General features: G+C 44.7%; 1 protein-coding gene across 1 annotated transcript in view; it reads left to right on the top strand.

The window, feature by feature from the left end:
* SPRED2 (sprouty-related, EVH1 domain containing 2) overlaps positions 1–18,215 on the top strand; it is a 157,030-nt gene that overhangs the window by 120,196 nt on the left and 18,619 nt on the right. Inside the window, exons 8-9 of the mRNA XM_006881035.1 lie at positions 5,964–6,132; positions 7,558–7,622. Of these exons, the coding sequence (XP_006881097.1) occupies positions 5,964–6,132; positions 7,558–7,622 (234 nt within the window). The remainder of the gene's footprint in view (positions 1–5,963; positions 6,133–7,557; positions 7,623–18,215) is intronic.

Genomic DNA, 18,215 nt, shown 5'->3' with positions numbered 1-18,215 from the left:
AGAATTTAGTCACTTTAAAAATTATGAAATCACACGTTTAGGTCTATGAACTTTCCTGCCATTTTTCAGTGAGAAAGTTTGTATTTTAGACATTCGTTGACAAGTATTACCTGGAAAATAAATTGGCTAGTAAATTGGAAACAGCCAGATTTACTGAGTCATCATATGTAAATAAAAATATACACTAATTGAATCTCCTGTTATAGTTATATTAAAAGACCCTTAACCATATTTTCATGTATGACACGTTATATACACACATGCAACACAAACTGGAAATGAATGCAAGAGGGGGCTGATGGCTTATGATCAACGGTGTTATTAAAACATGAATTCTGTGCATAAAAATAAGATATTTTGTCAAATTATGTGAGAAAACACCTCATGAAGATTAGTTACAAAAACCTAAAAGGTTGATTATTCTCCTTGTTATCATGGCAGGAAATTTGGTCTGGACATTCAAAACATGCATACCTTAAAAAAAAAATCGGGCATATCCAGGTTCCAAATGAAGACCCTTACCCTGTAGAAATAGGTTTATACACGAGGATTTATATACATTAATCATTCTCAGATGTTTTTAGCCTCAGGAGCCTTTTTCACTGGAAAATGGTGATTTTGTCTTTGTGGGCTGCGGAGTCAGAACCAAGGTGTAGGTGACTAGCGGGCTCAGAGGCTGTAAGTCACATGGGAGGAGACTGTTCATCTTTCTTTGTTGGAGCAGCTGGTGGGTCTGAACCCCCCGCTGTCGGGTCGGCACTGCACTCACCCCAAGGCCACCAGACCTCCCTTTGTAGACTGTACCTACTAGTATTTATATGAGAAAAAATGGGGGGAGGGGAGATCCAGTGATTTGATTTATTTGACAATATTACTAGCATGGATGGAATTTTTATTAAGTTGTTGGTGTGTTGTGTACCATAGAGTCAGAACCGACCCATAGCTGACCCTCTGGTGGGTTTTCAGAGGCAGTTAATCGCATGGGAGGAGATCACCCATCCTCCCGCAGAGCAGTTGGAGGCCTCAAACTCACGAGCGTTAGGATTGCAGCGCTGCTTCTTGCCACTAGGCCACCAGAACTCCCTGTTTCCATAATAAAAGTAACTAGAAGAGTGGCATTATTTTACGCTTTTACAAATTTCTTTAATACATGGTTTAATTAGAAACTAACTGGCCTCTAATATCTACTCCTGCTTTCCACCTGCTTTGATAATGATGCATTAGCTGAAATACATGAAGAAAATACACTGTTAAGTAACTCCTGGAGAGAGAAATAGTTTAAAAGCTCTTCCAGATACTTGTAGATCTTTTTCTCTGATACACACAAACCTCCTCCACAGGGTCCCCTTAAATGTTGGACATGGAATCTGAAATGTCACCAGTGTGCTCTCAAGACTGTGTTACATGAAGATCCACTGGTTTGTCCTTCACTTTGAAAGGGACCTCTCCTACCTGCCTTTTGTGCTGTCAAGCATTGTTCATTTTGAAAATACTGGTCTTTGGAATCACACAGCTTTTACTGTACTGCCATATTTCACTCTCACAATATAAAAAACGTTGCATTTCCTCCTGTCACCCCAGTAAGGTCTTTAAGTACTGGGAAGTTCCAGTTTTATTATTGGCAATAAATACTACCAGTTAGTTTCCTGGAAGTAAGAGGCTCACTTTGTTTCATTGCAAGGAAGTTTCTGCCAGGCTCAGATGTGAATAACTACAGTTGGCCTCTTCCTTTCTTGCAAATGAAAGTGGTGACCCATGAAAATATGTGGAGGCCAGTTTACCGTCCAGACAAGTAGCCAGGGCCTGTTCCGAGAGACAGCATTTACTCTTCAGATGCACAAATAATAAAAAGGCTGCTCTTAATACTCCTTTCCCCCACCCCTTCTACAAATATAAATTTCCACACAGGTAGGTACTCTTCAAATAATTTGACCAAAGCTGCATCTTTACATTTATGTCAGGCCTGATGCAGAAGCTCAACAAATGAAAAAATACACACACACTCTCTCTCTCTCTCTGGTGGCCTAGTGGCAAGAATCTGTGCTGCAGTCCTGAAGGCACGCGTTTCAAGGCCACCAGCTGATCCAGCAGAGAAGGATGGGCAGTCTCCTGTGCGATTATCTGCCTCTGAAAACCCACTGGAGGGTCAGCTGTGGGTCGGTTCTGACTCTACAGTGCACACCAACACCACCACCACCACCACTATGTATTTTTTAAGTGCCTTTTGGGGGGTGAGGGAGGGAAATGTGCAACAATGAAAATCCAACTTAAAAAATAATAAGATTCATTACAGCTAAAAAAACATCAAGTATATGTTTTCGTCTGTACCACGCAAAAGAAAAGACGTGCGCGTAAAGGTCAAGATTTGGTAAAATAGCGCGTACTCTTTCATCAGTACTTTTGCTCAGTCTTGACTTTTTTACCAATCTGCTCCCCTAATAGTGCTGTTTGGTGCCCCCGCCAGAATCCATGCTATTAACAGCAGCCGTTTATGCACTTTTCCTTTGAACTCTTAGTGCAGATAGCAACACAGGGGGAAGGAGTCGTCTTTTTATTATAAAAACTAGTTTTGCCACCAGACCCCCTGAAAAAGTCTGGAGTATGTGTGCTTCGAGGACCCAAAGGGCGCTCTTTGAGAACTGCTAATGTATAAGACTGTTCATCGCCACATTTTCCATAAAAAGAACCAAATTAAAAACAACCCCCTAGATGCCCGTTAATTTGGAAAGTGGATGGGTAAACTGTAACACATAAGTGTGAATGAATCAACCACTGTGGAATATTATATCATTGTTAACAAGAGTCCTTTACCTGTATTCCCTTAGACACACTCTGATAAGGGAAAGAAAAGAATTGCCGAACCTTGCGCCAGGAGGTGGAACAGTTTGCCAGGGTGTACAGTCATACACGGACACGCGGGTATATTTCACAAAGCCATAGACAGGCAGGGCCCTGGAGTAGTGCCCCCACACCAGCAGTGGGTGACTCTGGAAATGGAAAGGAATTGAGGGTTAGAGGGCTGAGGAAAGGGGAGCCTTTCACGTCCACCTCTAAGCTGCGTGAATGGTTTTTCTCTGTACAATTGATTCAGCCTCCCAAGCAAAGGTAATGTGTAGGGATTTTTTGTCTTGTTTTCTTTCCCATGCTTCTCGTTTTAAAAGATATTTTAACAAGCCTGTCTCATGCCTGACGGCACGTATGCCAGCCTTCTCTATGAAGTTGCATGTGTTTGCAGCTCCTTGAAAGACAGGCAGTCTCCTCCCGTGCGGTTTACAGCCTTTGCAAACCCTCAGGAGGGTCGGCTCTCAGTCCGCACAGACTTGACAGCAGTGAGGCGCTTTTTGATTTTGAAGAATTTGGCCCTTTTCATTTTTGTCATAATTTAGGTTGTTCACCCTTTCCAAATGAACTAGGCCTTTGACAGAATCTTTAGCTTGAAAACTGTTAACCAAAGACTTCACCCCCCTCTAAAAATATGGAGAAACTCAGTGTCTTCATTTTTATAAAATGTTTATTTTGAGACTTTGAATTGAGACTAATAAATTCTAAAATAGATAACATTTGTTAGTTAAAGCCTTGGTGTATTTGGGTTTCCCCAACTTGGAATGGGGTTGGGCTGACATTTAATCGTTGCCCTATTCATAGGGGAGAAATGGGCACAATAAGGAATTGGATTATAAATAGACTGAAGGCAGTGCTGTTGTCCTCTTTTGATACAGTGTAATAAAATTAGCAGCTTAGGACTGCTGCTTGATATGCCATTTTGATTATTCTCATCTATTTAATTAAGTTTGGGCACATTTATTAGGTAGCAATTCATTTGTGCCTGCTAGATACATTCTTGAGATTTATACTAACTTAAAGTCATTCTCTAATTTAAATGTATACTAATTTAAGCAGGTCTTCACTCCTTCCCTTCAATTAATCTAAATTCATAGGATTTCATCATGTGTAATGCAATACTTTACTAGAATAAGTTATTAAAAATTAACACAGTCCTTATGGTCTTTGTAATGAAGCCATAGGAATAAATACTGCAGATATTTTGAGGGGTGTGTATGACTAAAGGATGCTGTTTAAATTCATATACTTGTTTTCTCTTATTCTGTATCTGTATGTATGAGACACAGAGGGATTTGTTTCTTCATCTCAATCTACTACAGTCTAGTTAGAGAACAGGGATCATGCTCGTGGAACTGTTGGAGGATTTGAAATGAAGGACTAAATCATGCATTTGACCGGGAGAAGTGGTAGAAAAAGATTCTGATGGTGGAGACACACTGGAAAATGACCTTCTTAAACTTGTAATTAATCCATTGTTTCCAGGGCATGCTTAGATAACATGTTCTCACTAAATAACCTGACTGTTATTTCCATTTTAGAGCTAAAATGTTTGAGAGTCAGAGACAATAGACCACAATTGGAAGTTCCGTAAAGGCAGTTTTGAGACTAAAAACATAAAGATTGTTCAGTCCAGATGAAAGGTTTGTAGAGTCCCAGATGATGTTAGTGGCAGTTGAAATGAGATTGATATGAAAGACAATGACGAGGACATGAAATCATACTTTAGGAGGTGGGTTCGAACCACCTGCCTTCGGGCTCAGCTCCACTCTTTACCACTGTACCACCAGAGCTCACTAGAGGGGTGGTTGTTGTTCTGTACTGTCAAGTCAGAACCAACTCCTAGCCCACCCTCCAGTGAGTTTGTAGAGGCAGTAAATTGCATTGGAAGATACTGCCCATCTCTCTCCTGTGGAGTAACTAGGGGATTTGAACCTCCTGACTTGGGGTCAGCAGCACAACTCCTTACTGGTCAGTAAGCCCCCAGAGCTCCCTCCTGTGCAAAGGAGACAGAGATGAGTGTGGTGGGATTTGGGGTTGTTTGGTTTGTTCATTTCCATTCCTTCATTGTTGCTCTTTTTCTTCCCTGCTTCCCACCCTCAGTTTGCATTTCTCTTTGGAAAAAAAATTTATTTCATTGTCATACAGTTACCCCCCCGCCCCAAGCCCCCAGTCCACTTTACTATGCAGCTCTTATTCTGGACTGATGTCATGCCCATAATACCTAATCTATATTCCTTTTATACAGCTCTTTCTCTTATCTGTTTCAGTCCCGTATACATTCTTTATCCCCTTTTTTCCTTAGTTTCTCCCCAACCCCCATGTCAGTCCTGTTTTACAACAGTGGCCCTATGCAGTGTTTGTCCTTTTATGACTAAGATATTTCATGCAGCATAATGTCCTCCAGGGTCACACATTTTGTATAATGTTTCATGTGTTCCTTTTTCAGTGCTGCATAATATTCCGTTGTGTGGATATACCAGTTTCTCTATCCATTCATTTGTTGATGGGCACTTGAGTTGTTCCCAACTCTTTGCTATTGTGAACAAAGCAGCAGTAAACATGGTGTGCATATAAATGGTTGGGTGACAGTTCTGGTTTCTTTAGGGTATATTCCCAGTAGTGGAATTGCTGGGTCAAATGGTATCTCTATTTGCAACTTTTTGAGAAAGTGCCATACCGCCTTCCACAGTGGTTGCACCATTTTACCCTCCTACCAACAGTGACTAAGGGTTCCAGTTTCTCCACAACCTCGCCAGCATTTATTGTTTGCTGCTCTTTGAATTTTGCTGTTGTTACTGGGGTGAGATGATACCTCGTAGTTGTGAGTTGTGGTGGTTTTAAGGCCACTTCAGTGATGAGCAGAGAGGCGTTACCGTTGCCAGAAACGAGGAGGATGGAAGAAGAACGCGCTGCAGTAATTCCAGACAGATCCATTTTCAACCCCGTTAGGATGAGGTTGTATTGAAGGCTATGACGTAGAAACAGTAAACCTGGGCTGGAGCAGAGACCCAGAACCTGCACAGTCAGAGGCCGGAGGGAGGAGAATGAGCAAGCCAGCCCCACAAGTAACCTGCCTGGCAGCCCCACAAATAACTCACCTGTGTGTTTCTACCCTTCAGGTGGTGCTAGAATGCTTTGTGAGAAAGGACTTGGTCTACACCAAAGCCAACCCGACATTTCATCACTGGAAGGTCGATAATAGGAAGTTTGGCCTAACCTTCCAGAGCCCTGCTGACGCCCGCGCCTTTGACAGGGGAGTGAGGAAAGCCATCGAAGACCTTATTGAAGGTATTGATCACTGCATGCTTCGTAGGGCCTCGGGCATGTCCAGGTTCTGTCCAGGCCCAGCAGCTGACTGTCATATTTGTGGTTTGTCTGCAGCGGGGTTGGGGCAGGCCCGTCAATACCAGATCTTTTAGGGGAGGGATCCGAGGAAGGCAAAGAGCTGGTGTGGAAGAGGAGATGGAGTTCAGCTTGATAGAACAGGCTTCAGAGCTGTTGTACATCGGGCCACTTCAAGTCAGAGTCAACTCGACGGCACATAATGACATTTGTAACTTTTTCCATGTACACTCTACCTGTTTTCTATTGAACTTACTATAAACATTGATTGGAATAATTCCACCAGGAATTCTACAGGGGAATTTTGGGTGTGTTTCCCTCTTTTTTTGGCAGAGAATATTTTGGGACCTTTATTAAATTTCTTTTGTCTCCTGATCCCTCATTGTAAATATTTCTTTTATTTTTTCCTTTGTTTTGTAACTGCAAATATTTCTTAACCCTTTTATGCAATAGTAAAACATTTTCTAAGTGCACATTTAAAAAAAAATCCTAAGACTGAACTAAGAAAAAGAGATGATGGCTAAATTTCCCTTTTAGTGTGTCTGTCACTATATGAATTTTGTGGGGGTTTTCCCTTCGGGCCATTAGCAAGGTCTGTTATCTCTATATGCACATTATTGGCACTATTGAGAAGAAAGCCAGTCAGTGATTGTTTATAGATGTAAATTTTTGTTCAGTCTCTTTCAAAATACAGTTCTACTGATTGCCAATCAGGATGAAGAAAGGTGTTGAAAAAAGTAAATAAATTGAATTTTAAACAACAGTTTGTTCAATGATGGAATGAGCTGGCTTTTCTGACCTGATCTGGCATTTTGCCTCTGAAAAAGCACTGTAAACTCCCTGAAGCCATGGGTTCGCAGGAGAAATTCTCCTTGCTCCAGTTTCAGCTTGGAGTTGACTCCCCACAGTCTGTGTTTTGGGGTGCAGTAATTGAGGACAAGCTGTTGAGTCAGAATCCCCAGTTTACCCAGGGAGGTTATGGTGTGTATAACATGGGTTTTATTATCCAGTGATTCCCCCCCATTAAACCACAGGGACCCCGAGGCCACCACCAGAGGTGGAGTGAGCCGCGGGGCCCGCACACAAGGTTGTCCCTCGATGGTGCCTCTCTTTCGGCCCTTCTTCTTGTGATAACACAGAGGTCTGAGTGATTAATTAGGAACAACAGTAAGCCAAGTTAATTTAGAGAGCATCCTGGCAAGAAGCAATTAAAGAAGAGTAAATTAAAAGCATCTAATTCCCAGATAACTCATTTCTGCTAGTGAATCACATTTTGAAAAGAATGAGGTTGTATCAGAAGCCACCCTTTAAGTGACTGTATCTGACGTCCCCCCTGGAAACACATTTTCTTATGGCTTTTTGTCCCTTCAGGTTCAACCACATCATCTTCCACAATCCATAATGAAGCCGAGCTAGGTGACGATGACGTGTTCACGGTAAGTTTCCTCTCTCCTTTGCTTTCCAGACTAGTTTCCTCTCTCCTTTGCTTTCCAGACTATCTGGTGAATGACTGATCAGGGAGCAGTCCTGCTTTAGGACAGCTGGCAGTGTGTTGGCTGCTGTGCAGTTGGGGTCCCAGAGGAGAGACCTCTTGGGGGGGTCATTGTTTTTCTCCTGCTGCAGTGGTGCCACACAGCACAGCATCTGCTCTCCTGGTTCAGTCCTGAGTTCTCTCCACTTTGGTTTACCTGGAACTGTCCTCATTTTAAGCCGTGAAAGACATCCCCACACACCCAGTCCCTGGGCAGCTGGCCACCCTTCTGTTGTGTGTTGGAGAAGAATATTGAGTATACGGTGGATTGTCAAAGGATCAAGCAAGGAGGTCCAGGCAGAGTGCTGTTAAAGCAAAGGATGCCTCTTACATTGGGTGTGTTTTCAGGAGCCAGTCCTTGGAGAGAGACACCGTGCTGGGTCAGTGAGAGAGGAAGACCCTCCACAAGATGACAGTGACCAGTGACTGCCACAGAGACCTTGCGGGGACAGAGTCCACGAGGATAGTTGCAGGATAGGGCGGGGATCAGATCTGAAGCTCTTAGACACCTAACAACGGTTAACAGGGTCTTCTGTTAGCACCTCCCTCCCTCTGAGGGCGGGATCCGCAAGAGAAGAACCAGATGAGTAATTAAGCGCTGCTAATCAAGGCCTGGAGGCCAAGTTGGGTTAGGCCCTAGTGAGCCCTGGCAGGGAAGGGCTTGGCTATTTTGACACAGCTTGAGTTAATGGAAAAGTAACTAGAGACAAAATGGTTTTGCCGCTTGCTTCTGCGTGTAATTCCTCTGTTCCTAGAAGTTAATTAACAGATGGTTCCTTGCCTACTGCGTGTGTGGGGCTAGCTGGAGGGCAGTGTTTCTAAACTCCTGACCTAGATGCACTGTTAAGGCCTGAGCGGTGGTACCGTCCGGAGACATGTTGGGCTTCAGGTACCGTGTTCTGGTATCTTTCGCTCGTATTTCATTTTCTTCCCAGATTTTTATTATAATTATCAAACGTACAGAAAAATTAAACCCTATACCCTGTACCTAAACTGGACAGTTGTGACATTTTGCCTGATTTCCTTTATTTATACAAATATACATCATTTATGGTTACCCCATCCACCTTTGAGTTGTGTTGGAGAAGAGTACTGAATATCCCAATGACAGCCCAAAAGAACAAACAGAGATGTCGTAGAGAGGGTGCAGCCAGAGTGCTCCTTGGAGGCGAGGATGTCGAAGCTTCATCTCACAGACTTTGAGCATGTTGCTTGGAGAGCTCAGTCCTCAGAAAGGAACATCAGGCTTGGAAAAGTGGGGGATCAGCGGAACAGAGGAAGACCCTCAACCAGGCAGATTAAAACAGGGACCGCAGCAATGGGCTCAGGTATGTCAGAGAGGATGAGTTTAGGGCACCGTTCAGATCGGGGTCACTAGGAGTCATGCTCAGAATGAAAACCTAACAGCAAGTGTTCGCGCTGTCTCTCTCTTCCTCTGTTTTGCCGAGCCGTTTGACAGTACTCTCCTGCCATCGATTTGATTCAGTTCCTAGTGGCCCGTGTGTGTCAGAACAGAGCTGCGCTCCGTAACCATCTCAGTGGCTGGTTTTCTAGAAGTCAGTGGCCAGCCCTTTCTCTCAGGGCACCTGTGGCTACCCACAGGACACAAACCTCCACATTTCAGTTCCTAGCCAAGCTCCATTGAAAATAAGTTGCCTTTAAATCCATCTGTGTGTATCTCCTAAGAATGAGGTATTGTCCACCGCCGTCCACCATTGCCACACCTAAGAAAATGAATACACATTGCACAATGTCCTGTCATAGCCAGCTGGTGTTCCCCCAGTTATGCCCCGGAATCGCTGTGAGCTGATTTTTGTGACATATTTGTGAATGTTGATTAAACTAAAAACCAAACCCATTTTTTGCGGTCAAGTCTGTTCCATCTCATTACAAGCCCATAGAACAGAACAAGACAGCCCTGTGAGGTTTCCAAGGTCGTAAACTGTTAGGGAAGCAGGCCGCCACCAGGCTCCTAAAAAGTGTTGATTCCAGTCCATTAAACTACTTGCCAGTCCACTTAATGGCTTGCAACCAGTGGTTTGAAAACACTACTTTGGGATTGCATCGCAGCTTCTTGTCACTAGGCCACCAGAGCTCAAAGCTGGATTGTTTTGGTTTGGTTTGGTGTTTTTTGTTGTTGTTGTTGTTGTTGTGTACAGTTGAATTGGATCCTACTGGTACAGGAGGAGATTGCCCCTTCTTTTCCAACGGAGCATCTGGTGGATTTGAACCACATGTCTTCTGGATTGCAGCACAGCTTCTTGCCACTAGGCCACCAGAGCTCTGAAAACACTACTTTGTGTTTACAAAGATGTGTGGGCTCCAGCCTGCAAGCTGATCACAGGTCGGTTTGCACAGAGATGAGCTTGGTCTGTTGAAGGCTCAGAGACCAGCACAGACTGTAAGTGAGGCAGGTGGGGATATGAGAGTCCAGGAAGAGACGGAGGAAGATAAATCAGGCTGGACCTCAGCGGCGCTTGGACGGGGTTGAGGGCCTGATTTGCCTGGGCATGTGGAGGGTCCAGCCCTGAGCAGGGTGTGCGTAGGAGCATCAGGAAATGAAGCGGTCGTCCCCCCGCCCCTCCATGGAAGGGCTGGTGTGACGCGGCTCTGAGCAGGCTTCCTATAGTGCTCCGAGCGGATCCTCTCAACAGTTGGCATGTTGCTTACATCTGTTCCTTTGTCACGTTTCAAGAGACAAACAACAGCAGGCGGGTTAAAAGGTGGCTTCCTGTGCTCCAGAGCAGAACTGTCATTCGCAGCTGCTTCCCAGCTACCTGCCAGAAGTGATTTATCGAGTTGGGAGAGGGAGAGAGGGAAGGGGTGTGATGGAAGCCAGGAGCCCTCCTGGTTTGGCCTCTGATCCACAGAGGAGCAGCATGCCGCTCTGGGCTGGGGCCAAGTGCATGGGACTCAAGTTCAAAAACAGCCCTGTTGCTTCCAGACTTGTCAGCTCCCTGGCTCCTCTCTGGACTGTGTACAGCCCCCAATGTACATGGTCCATCACTTTCCTTCCATTGGTAACACACAGCCCTGTTGTTAATAGTACCTCACTTGCCCAGAAAAGCTGTGTGATCAAGCCATTGACTGTTAGAAACACAGGAGGTTTGTCCAGTCACTCCGGCTTCCTGTCCTGAGATGAAGACAGACAGTGAGGCATGTGAAGCCTCGAGTCCAGAAGCAAGCAGCTGTTTCCACCCCCGTAGAGTGGACAGTGCCCCAAGCTCTGTTGTATTCTAAAACTTTCATTGGTTATGAAGCTGTTTACAACCCAAAATGCATTTGTTATAAGCAGTATAAATTCTTAGATCTCTGTAACATGTGATGGACCAGAGTGATGGTGGTTTTCTCAGATAACAGCATTGTAAGGGAAAACTGAGAACATTCTGCTGCTGGACGCAGAGACCGTATTTCCCTACTTCAGGGGCTTCCTGGGAGCTAGGCGGGGAGTCCACAGAACAGCGTTGCGAATACACTGATGCACAGAGCATATTTCAAAGCAATCTTTTTCCCCCTTTGTCCAAAATGTATTTTTTTAATTTATTTTACTAATTTTAAAGAATATTTACAGAGATTTTGGATTTCAATTCATTCATTGTTGCCCTATTTTCTCTAGCCCCCCCCAGTTTGCTCCTCTTTTTTTTTCCCTTATAAGTCTGTTTTAATTGTCGCATTGCCACAGAGCTTGTCAAAACCAGTTCTGATTAATCTCCTTTGTCAGTGTTTCCTTTGCATTCCCTACCACTCCTCAAAGCAATCTTTAGGGGACTGCGGGACCCTGTGGGATGGTCATTTGGACGTGGGGGGCTCACCAGGGGTTTACTTCATCCTCTCGGTGATATCCCCAAATCAGCGTGTGCGCACTTCCCAGAATGTGAAAGACATTTTGCATCTTGCTCACCCAAACCACCACCTGCTTACCCACGCAGGGCCCCTGCGTCCTCATTCCCGTTCCCCCGCCTGTGTCCTGACCTGTGTCCCCATCCTTCCTGCCCCAGCAGGACGAGTGGCAGCTCTGATCTTCTGAGGGCTGAACAATCCTCCCCTCTCCACATGACCCCTAATAATCTTCCTTCAGCCTATGATGACTGTTCTCTGTCCTTTAAAATCCTATCACACTCCGTTCTTTATTTCTCTCTCACCACAGAAAAATCATCGCCTTTTCATTTCACATTGTATTTGCTAAGTGAAGGTGTCCTCACTCAACTGGGTTATAGGCCAATTGGTCATCACTGTGGCCTCCACAGCCCTACGAAGTTTGCTCTGTAGGTGCTCAGTAAATTAACATTTCCATTCTTGTGGTTCATTTTTCCAGTGTTTCCTCCCATTTTTAATGTGATTAGTGCATCAGGTCACCTGTAACTGGCCACCTGTGTGCGGCAGTTCTGGCCCGTGTTCGATCATGCGCCGTCCTCACCATCTGATGTACTTGAACCCATTCTTACAGTCGCTGTGTCAGTTCGTCTTGTTGAGGGTCTTCTCCTCTCAGACCTTTCCCGGCATAAAGGCTTTTGCCAAGGACTAGTCCCTCCGAACAACACGTCCAAAGTACGTGAGATGAGGTTTGCCTGTCCCTGCCTCTGTGCGCGCGTGTGTGTGTCATTCTTGAGCCATTATGTGCTGTTGAGAGTTGGGACCAACTCACAGCCGACCTTCCAGCAGGTTTTTAGAAACAATAAATCACGCGAGAAGAGATTGCCTGTTTTCTCCTGCAGAGTAGCTGGTGGATTCGAACCACATGCCTTTGGCTTGGCAGCACAGCTCCTTATTGCTAAGCCACCAAAATTCCCTGTAACATTATGCACTTTTACCGTTTATTCATTTAAGCTACTGACATCCTTGGGGACCGTTGAAAGGTGGGTGTGCTGGAGGGATTCTCAGGAGGTTCGCATCAGATTTGCTAGCTGCGTTTCCTGTGCATGGCACTCTGTCCCGCCAGGGCCATTGCTCTTAGCGTTTGATGGCACAAGCCTCCTTGGGCTCCCCTGTTGCAGTGCTTGCTGTTGAGGGCAGACTGCAGGTAGAATGATTAGTCTGAGTCCAGTTGATCACAGGAGCCCAGATGGCAAGCACATGCTGACCATTGGATACCTCTGTCCAAGGAAATCCCAGATCTGAGCCATTTGGTACAAATCTGTACGCTGAATAGTGCAGAGAATATAAAGCAACAGAAAGCGCATCTGGGAGGTGCTGGGTACTGCTGTTAGCATGCCCTTCACGGTGCTACGGCTGGCACTTTTCCATTACTTTCCCTCAGAGCTCAGATCTGAGGAGGCAGAGCTGAAAGAACCACTAGTTTCTTCCTTCTCTTTTGCTGTTTTCCTTTTTAAACAAACATTTGACTTAGAATCCAGATTTGCCCTTTAATGTTCTATAAGTCTGCCACACTTAAAGTTTGTTGATTTTCCCCCACCCTGTTTTTTTGGAGGGTAGTTTTTATAAAAGAAACTTTAGAAATCATACTGGATTTCCTTCAGTCATCCATATTAATTTTGTTTTACAACATTAATTACAGTCGGTTAGTGTAGTTGATTACACTGTCCTCCTGCTGGCCTGATAAACTTGAGCTCTGAACTCTCTGATTCCAGGGATGAGCTGAGCTGGTTTGCTGCTTGGCTCCGAGCTTGCCTTTTCCAGGTCCAGGTAAAGCCTGAGGCAAGAGGGTCTGTGAGGAGCCTGTGAGGTGGATAACCCCCAGTGAGAGCGGGAGAAAGTGGAGCCCGGGAGGCCTGAAGCAGTTCTCAGCTTTGTGGTCACGTCATGAACAGTTTTTTTCAAATTTCTGTTTTGTGGGATTTGAACTGTAGAGCTGGTAGTTTATATAGAGCTGCAACATTCTATTACATACCTTTTTTAAAATGTTACTTCCATTTTCATCGAGAAGCAGAGATGCAGCTGCAGTGTGTCCACACCTCCAGACCACGCTTGTCTAGAATCTGTGGTCAAGTGTTGACCCTGCGTCAGCTGTCCTTGGGACAAGTGGCTGGATTCTAGCTCTGAAGCTGGAGGATTACAGAAATATTTGCTTTACAGCAAGATACTTTGGAGAGATGGGCTTGTGTGAAACAGCTTCAGTCTACCTCTTCCGTACGAAGTCCTTAAATGAGATCCAGATCTGTACACTGGGAACAGTAGTATCGCCGTGTTATAGACTGGATTATCCCCTCGCAAAGTTGTATGTTGTAAATCCTGACTTCTGTGCCTGGACTAACCTTGAGACCCAACAGAGCCGTCCGCTAGAGTCAGCCCTCCGAATTCAAACCCTAAATTGTGAGAAACTTAAGTTTCTGTTTGGTAAAGCGGTCCACTTGTGGTATTGCTTTCACAGCAGCATGAGGTAACAAAGACAGAATTCGGCCTCAGAAAAGTGGGGTGTTACGCTACTGAGTTTAAAAAACCAAACCCCAGTGCTGCTGAGTTAGTTCCAGCTCGTGGTACTGCTCCAGTTGGATTCTGAAGCTGTGCGTCTTAACAGGCAGAGATTGCCCGATTCTCCTGCTGAACCGCCAGTGGTTTGAACCATGTCAGCCTTTCAGCTGACAGTGCGACGTGCTACAAGACTGCGGCATCAGAACTCCGTGACATTCTGATAAATGCCTGAAGTGCTGAAGTGGGTTTGGAATTAGGTAATGAATAGAAGATGGCAGGATTTTAAGGTGCCTGGTCTCAAATGCATGTGGTTCAAGGCCACCATCTGCTCCATGGGAGAAGGATGAGCGATTAACTGCCTCTGAAAACCTGCCAGAGGGTCAGCTATGGGTCGGTTCCAACTCAACAGTACACAAAAGCAAGTAGGTGACCCAGTGATAAGAAGCTACACTGCAGTCTCATAGGCTCGTGGTTCAAATCCACTAGGTGCTCTATAGGAGGATGGGCAGTTTTATCTACTGCCTCTGAAAATCCACTGGACTGTCAGCTGAGTCAATTCCAACTCAACCGCACACAACAACAAAAAGTTGTTTACTACTTTACTCTGGTAGGTTAGTAGTAAGGAACTGCCTTGCCAACACAAAGGTACATGGTTCAAGTCTACCAGCTGCTCTGTGGGAGGAAAATAGGCATTCTCCTCTCATGCAGTTTACTGCCTCTGAAAACCTGCTGGAGAGCCCGCTCTGGGCCGGCTCTGACTTGGTAGTGTGCATGTGCGCACACAAAAAGTTTTCTTGGATCTACAGTCAACACCCAAATAAAAAAAAAAACCTGGTTAAAAAAAAAATCTGATGATTCATTGCAGCAGGCAGATCTGCCAAGAACCTCTTTAAAGTACTAAAAACGGTAAGGATATCACTTTATAGACTAAGTGGTGTCTGATCCAAGTCTTGGTACTTTCAGTCAGGATATGACTTTGATTATGATAGATGGAGAAAAGATTGGAGTTGTCAATGATTTAGTCTTGATACTAGCAGCCAGGAAATCAAAAGTTGAATTGCACTGGGAAAGTCTGCTGTCAGAGACCTCTCCAGGGTACTGAAGAGCAATGCCTGATCCAGGCCATTGTCTTCGCAATTACTTGCTATGCATCAGAAAGCTGGAAAATGACTAGGGATGATAGAAGAATTGATACTTTTGAACTGTGATGCTGGACAAGAGAATTAGATATTCCATGGACGGCTAGGAGAACAAACAGATTTATCCTGGGGAGGGTGAAGCCAGGCTACACCTTGGAGGCAAGGATTCCGAAGCTCCATCTGACATACTTTGGATATGTTGCAAGAAGGGACAAGTCCTTGGAGAGGGACATCATGCTTGGGAGGGTGGAGGGACAACACAAGAGAGGAAGACCCTCAATGAGATGGATTGACTCAGTGACTAGGGTAATGAGAGTAGGTGTGTCAGAGACAATAAGGTTGGCCAGGATAGAGCAGGGGTCAGGACTGCTGAACATAGGGTTGCTATGAGTCACAAGCAACTCAACAGCACATACCACCACCGCCACCATAGATCCCAGTCAGAAGCCGTAGTACAACAGACAAAAAATTACAACACGAATTGCATTAGGAAAATCTGCTGTCAGATAATGATATCAGCTTAAGACTAAGATGTGTCTGGTTCAATACACGTTCTTCTCAATTGCTGCTGTGCATCTGAAAGTTGGACAGTGACTGAAGACACCAGAGGAAAAATTGACGCCTTTGAATTGTGATGCTGGAGAAGAGCTTCATGTTCCATGGACTGCCAAGAGAACAAATGAGAGAGGCCAGTCCTTGGAGAAGGACATCATGCTTGGAAAGGTGGACGGTCAGCGTAAGAGAAGACTCTCAACAAGACGGATTGACACAGCGACTGTAGCAGCAGGTCCAGGTGTGTCAGAGAGTGTGAGGATGGCTCAGGATAGAGGGCTGGGTTCAGCTCCGTTGTTCATAGGGTTGCTGTGAGTTGTGCAAAGGGTTTATGTTGTTATGCACAGGCTGATTCTTCAGCAGGTTTTTGGGGGCATCGCACAGTAAGAAATTAGCCATTCACCCCTGCAAAGCAGCTAGTGGATTCGAACTGAGTGCCTTCAGGTTGACAGGACAGCTTCTTATCACTAGGCCACCAGAGCTCTGTAACAATAAAGGATTTATGTCTTCCAAAGATAATCTACTGTAAGTCCTAACTTCTTTTTTTTTTCTATAATTATATTTTATTAATTTTCATAAACATTTACAGAGATTTTGGGTTTCCATTCATTCATTGTTGCACTATTCTCTCTACCCTCCTCCCAGTTTGTTCTTGTCCAAATGCCACAGTGCTTGTCAAAGCCAGTTCTGATTAATCTTCTTTGTCAGTGTGTCCTTTGCCATTCCCTATCACTCCTCCCTGAGAGAGACTTCACCCTGAGTCATAAGGAAAAGGGGATGGCGTATTCTCTTAGCTACTTCCTGCTGAAAAGGGACGCTGTGGGTTTCAGGGTGAAGATCTTCTCTCACTACTCTAAAGGGCCCCTTTGGCAGTAGGAAACACATAGACTATTATGGAGATTGATTTTGGCATTTAGATGCACTCTTATTGATTGTGCTTGGCCATACATGTTCATATCCTTGAAGATGTATCATGGAAGTGTTGCAACCTAGAAGACACAAATTTGACTAACAAGTTATAAGTACATGAGTCCAAAAATTATGGAAAAGTAAAAGAAAAGATTCTTTCATTGTTTTACAAACCCTCCCCCAGGTCCCCTCCACCATGTAGCCCTTGCTCTAGTCTCCTGTGATGACAGAATTACCTAGTTATATATCTCTTTTAAACAGTTTTCTCCCTCCTCTGTTTCAGTGCAGTATACATTCTTGAACCCATCTTACTCAGTCTCTCCCCAACCCCAGGGACAGTCCCATTCTACAACAGTGGCATCATGTAATATTTGTCCTTTTGTGACTGGGATATTTCACTCAGCATAATGTTCTCCAGAGTCAACCATTTTGAATAATATTGCATGAGTTCCTTGTTTTTTAATGCAGCATAGTATTCCATTGTGCGAATATACCACAGCTTCTCTAGCCATTCGTTTGTTGATGGGCACTTAGGTTGTTTCCAACTCCTTGCTATTGTGAACAAAGCTGCAATAAACATGGGTGTGTAAGTCCTAACTTCTTTCGCCATGGTTCATGGTCCTTGAGCTGCCCCCATGAATTGGTACTTTAACCCTTATTAAACTGTGAGAAAATAAACTTGTTTGTTAAAGCCATCCATTTAGGCTATTTCTACTGTAGTAGCACTAGATAGCAAAGAGAAATCACATTGTGCAGAAAATGGAGAGAAATAGCAGAAGAAAAGCTGCAGAAATTTAAAGTGAATTTCTTCTATCGAGAGTGAGAAGCTAAGGTGGGCAGGTGGAATAAAAAGATGACAATTTGATGTTTTTAATTTGATACACACACTGCTTTGATTTTTTTAAAAAAAAGGAATCACAGAATGAGAAAGGGTTTTCTAGAGCAAGTAGCCAAAGGGTGAAGAGGACTCAAGGAGCGAGAGACACAGCCTGGTAACAGCAGTGCTGACAGCCCCTCCAGCCTTGAGGTTGACCAGGTGAAGGGAGGTTCTGTGGCTCTGGGTAATCTTCAGTTGTCCTGTTTGCTCTGCTAGCATTTAGAAATTGAATTCTTACCTTCCAAGGAGAAGATGCAGGTTCGATCCCCAGCCAGTACAGGCAGCCAGTGCCCATCAGTTGGTGGAAGCTAGTGGGATGCTGAACAGGCGTCGGCCAAGCTTGCCTGAGGAGGACTTGACCTCTGGCTGTCAGCCAGTGAAAACCCTATGGTTTTTCACAGTGTTTAGGATGTATGTGACGTTGCTGTGTATCGTAGACCGACTCAGTGGTAGCCAACTACCTCATGTCTGCCACATAAATAATGCTACATGATGCATGGGAAAGCTGGCTGGAGGAGCCATGCCAACTATTTGAGTTGTAAGTCTTCACGTTGGAAGAGGTTTTGAGTTTACCAGCCTCTTTCTCAGCCTTTAAACTCGTGGCTGACCCAGCAGCAGGTTTACGGGAGGCTGCAAAGTGCACAGGGGGAGA

This window comes from Elephantulus edwardii, unplaced genomic scaffold, assembly GCF_000299155.1.
Source record: "Elephantulus edwardii isolate Elephantulus edwardi_28Jun2011 unplaced genomic scaffold, EleEdw1.0 scaffold00011, whole genome shotgun sequence".
In the NCBI taxonomy this organism is placed as follows: Eukaryota; Metazoa; Chordata; class Mammalia; order Macroscelidea; family Macroscelididae; genus Elephantulus; species Elephantulus edwardii.
This window is presented reverse-complemented; position numbering and strand designations above follow the sequence as displayed.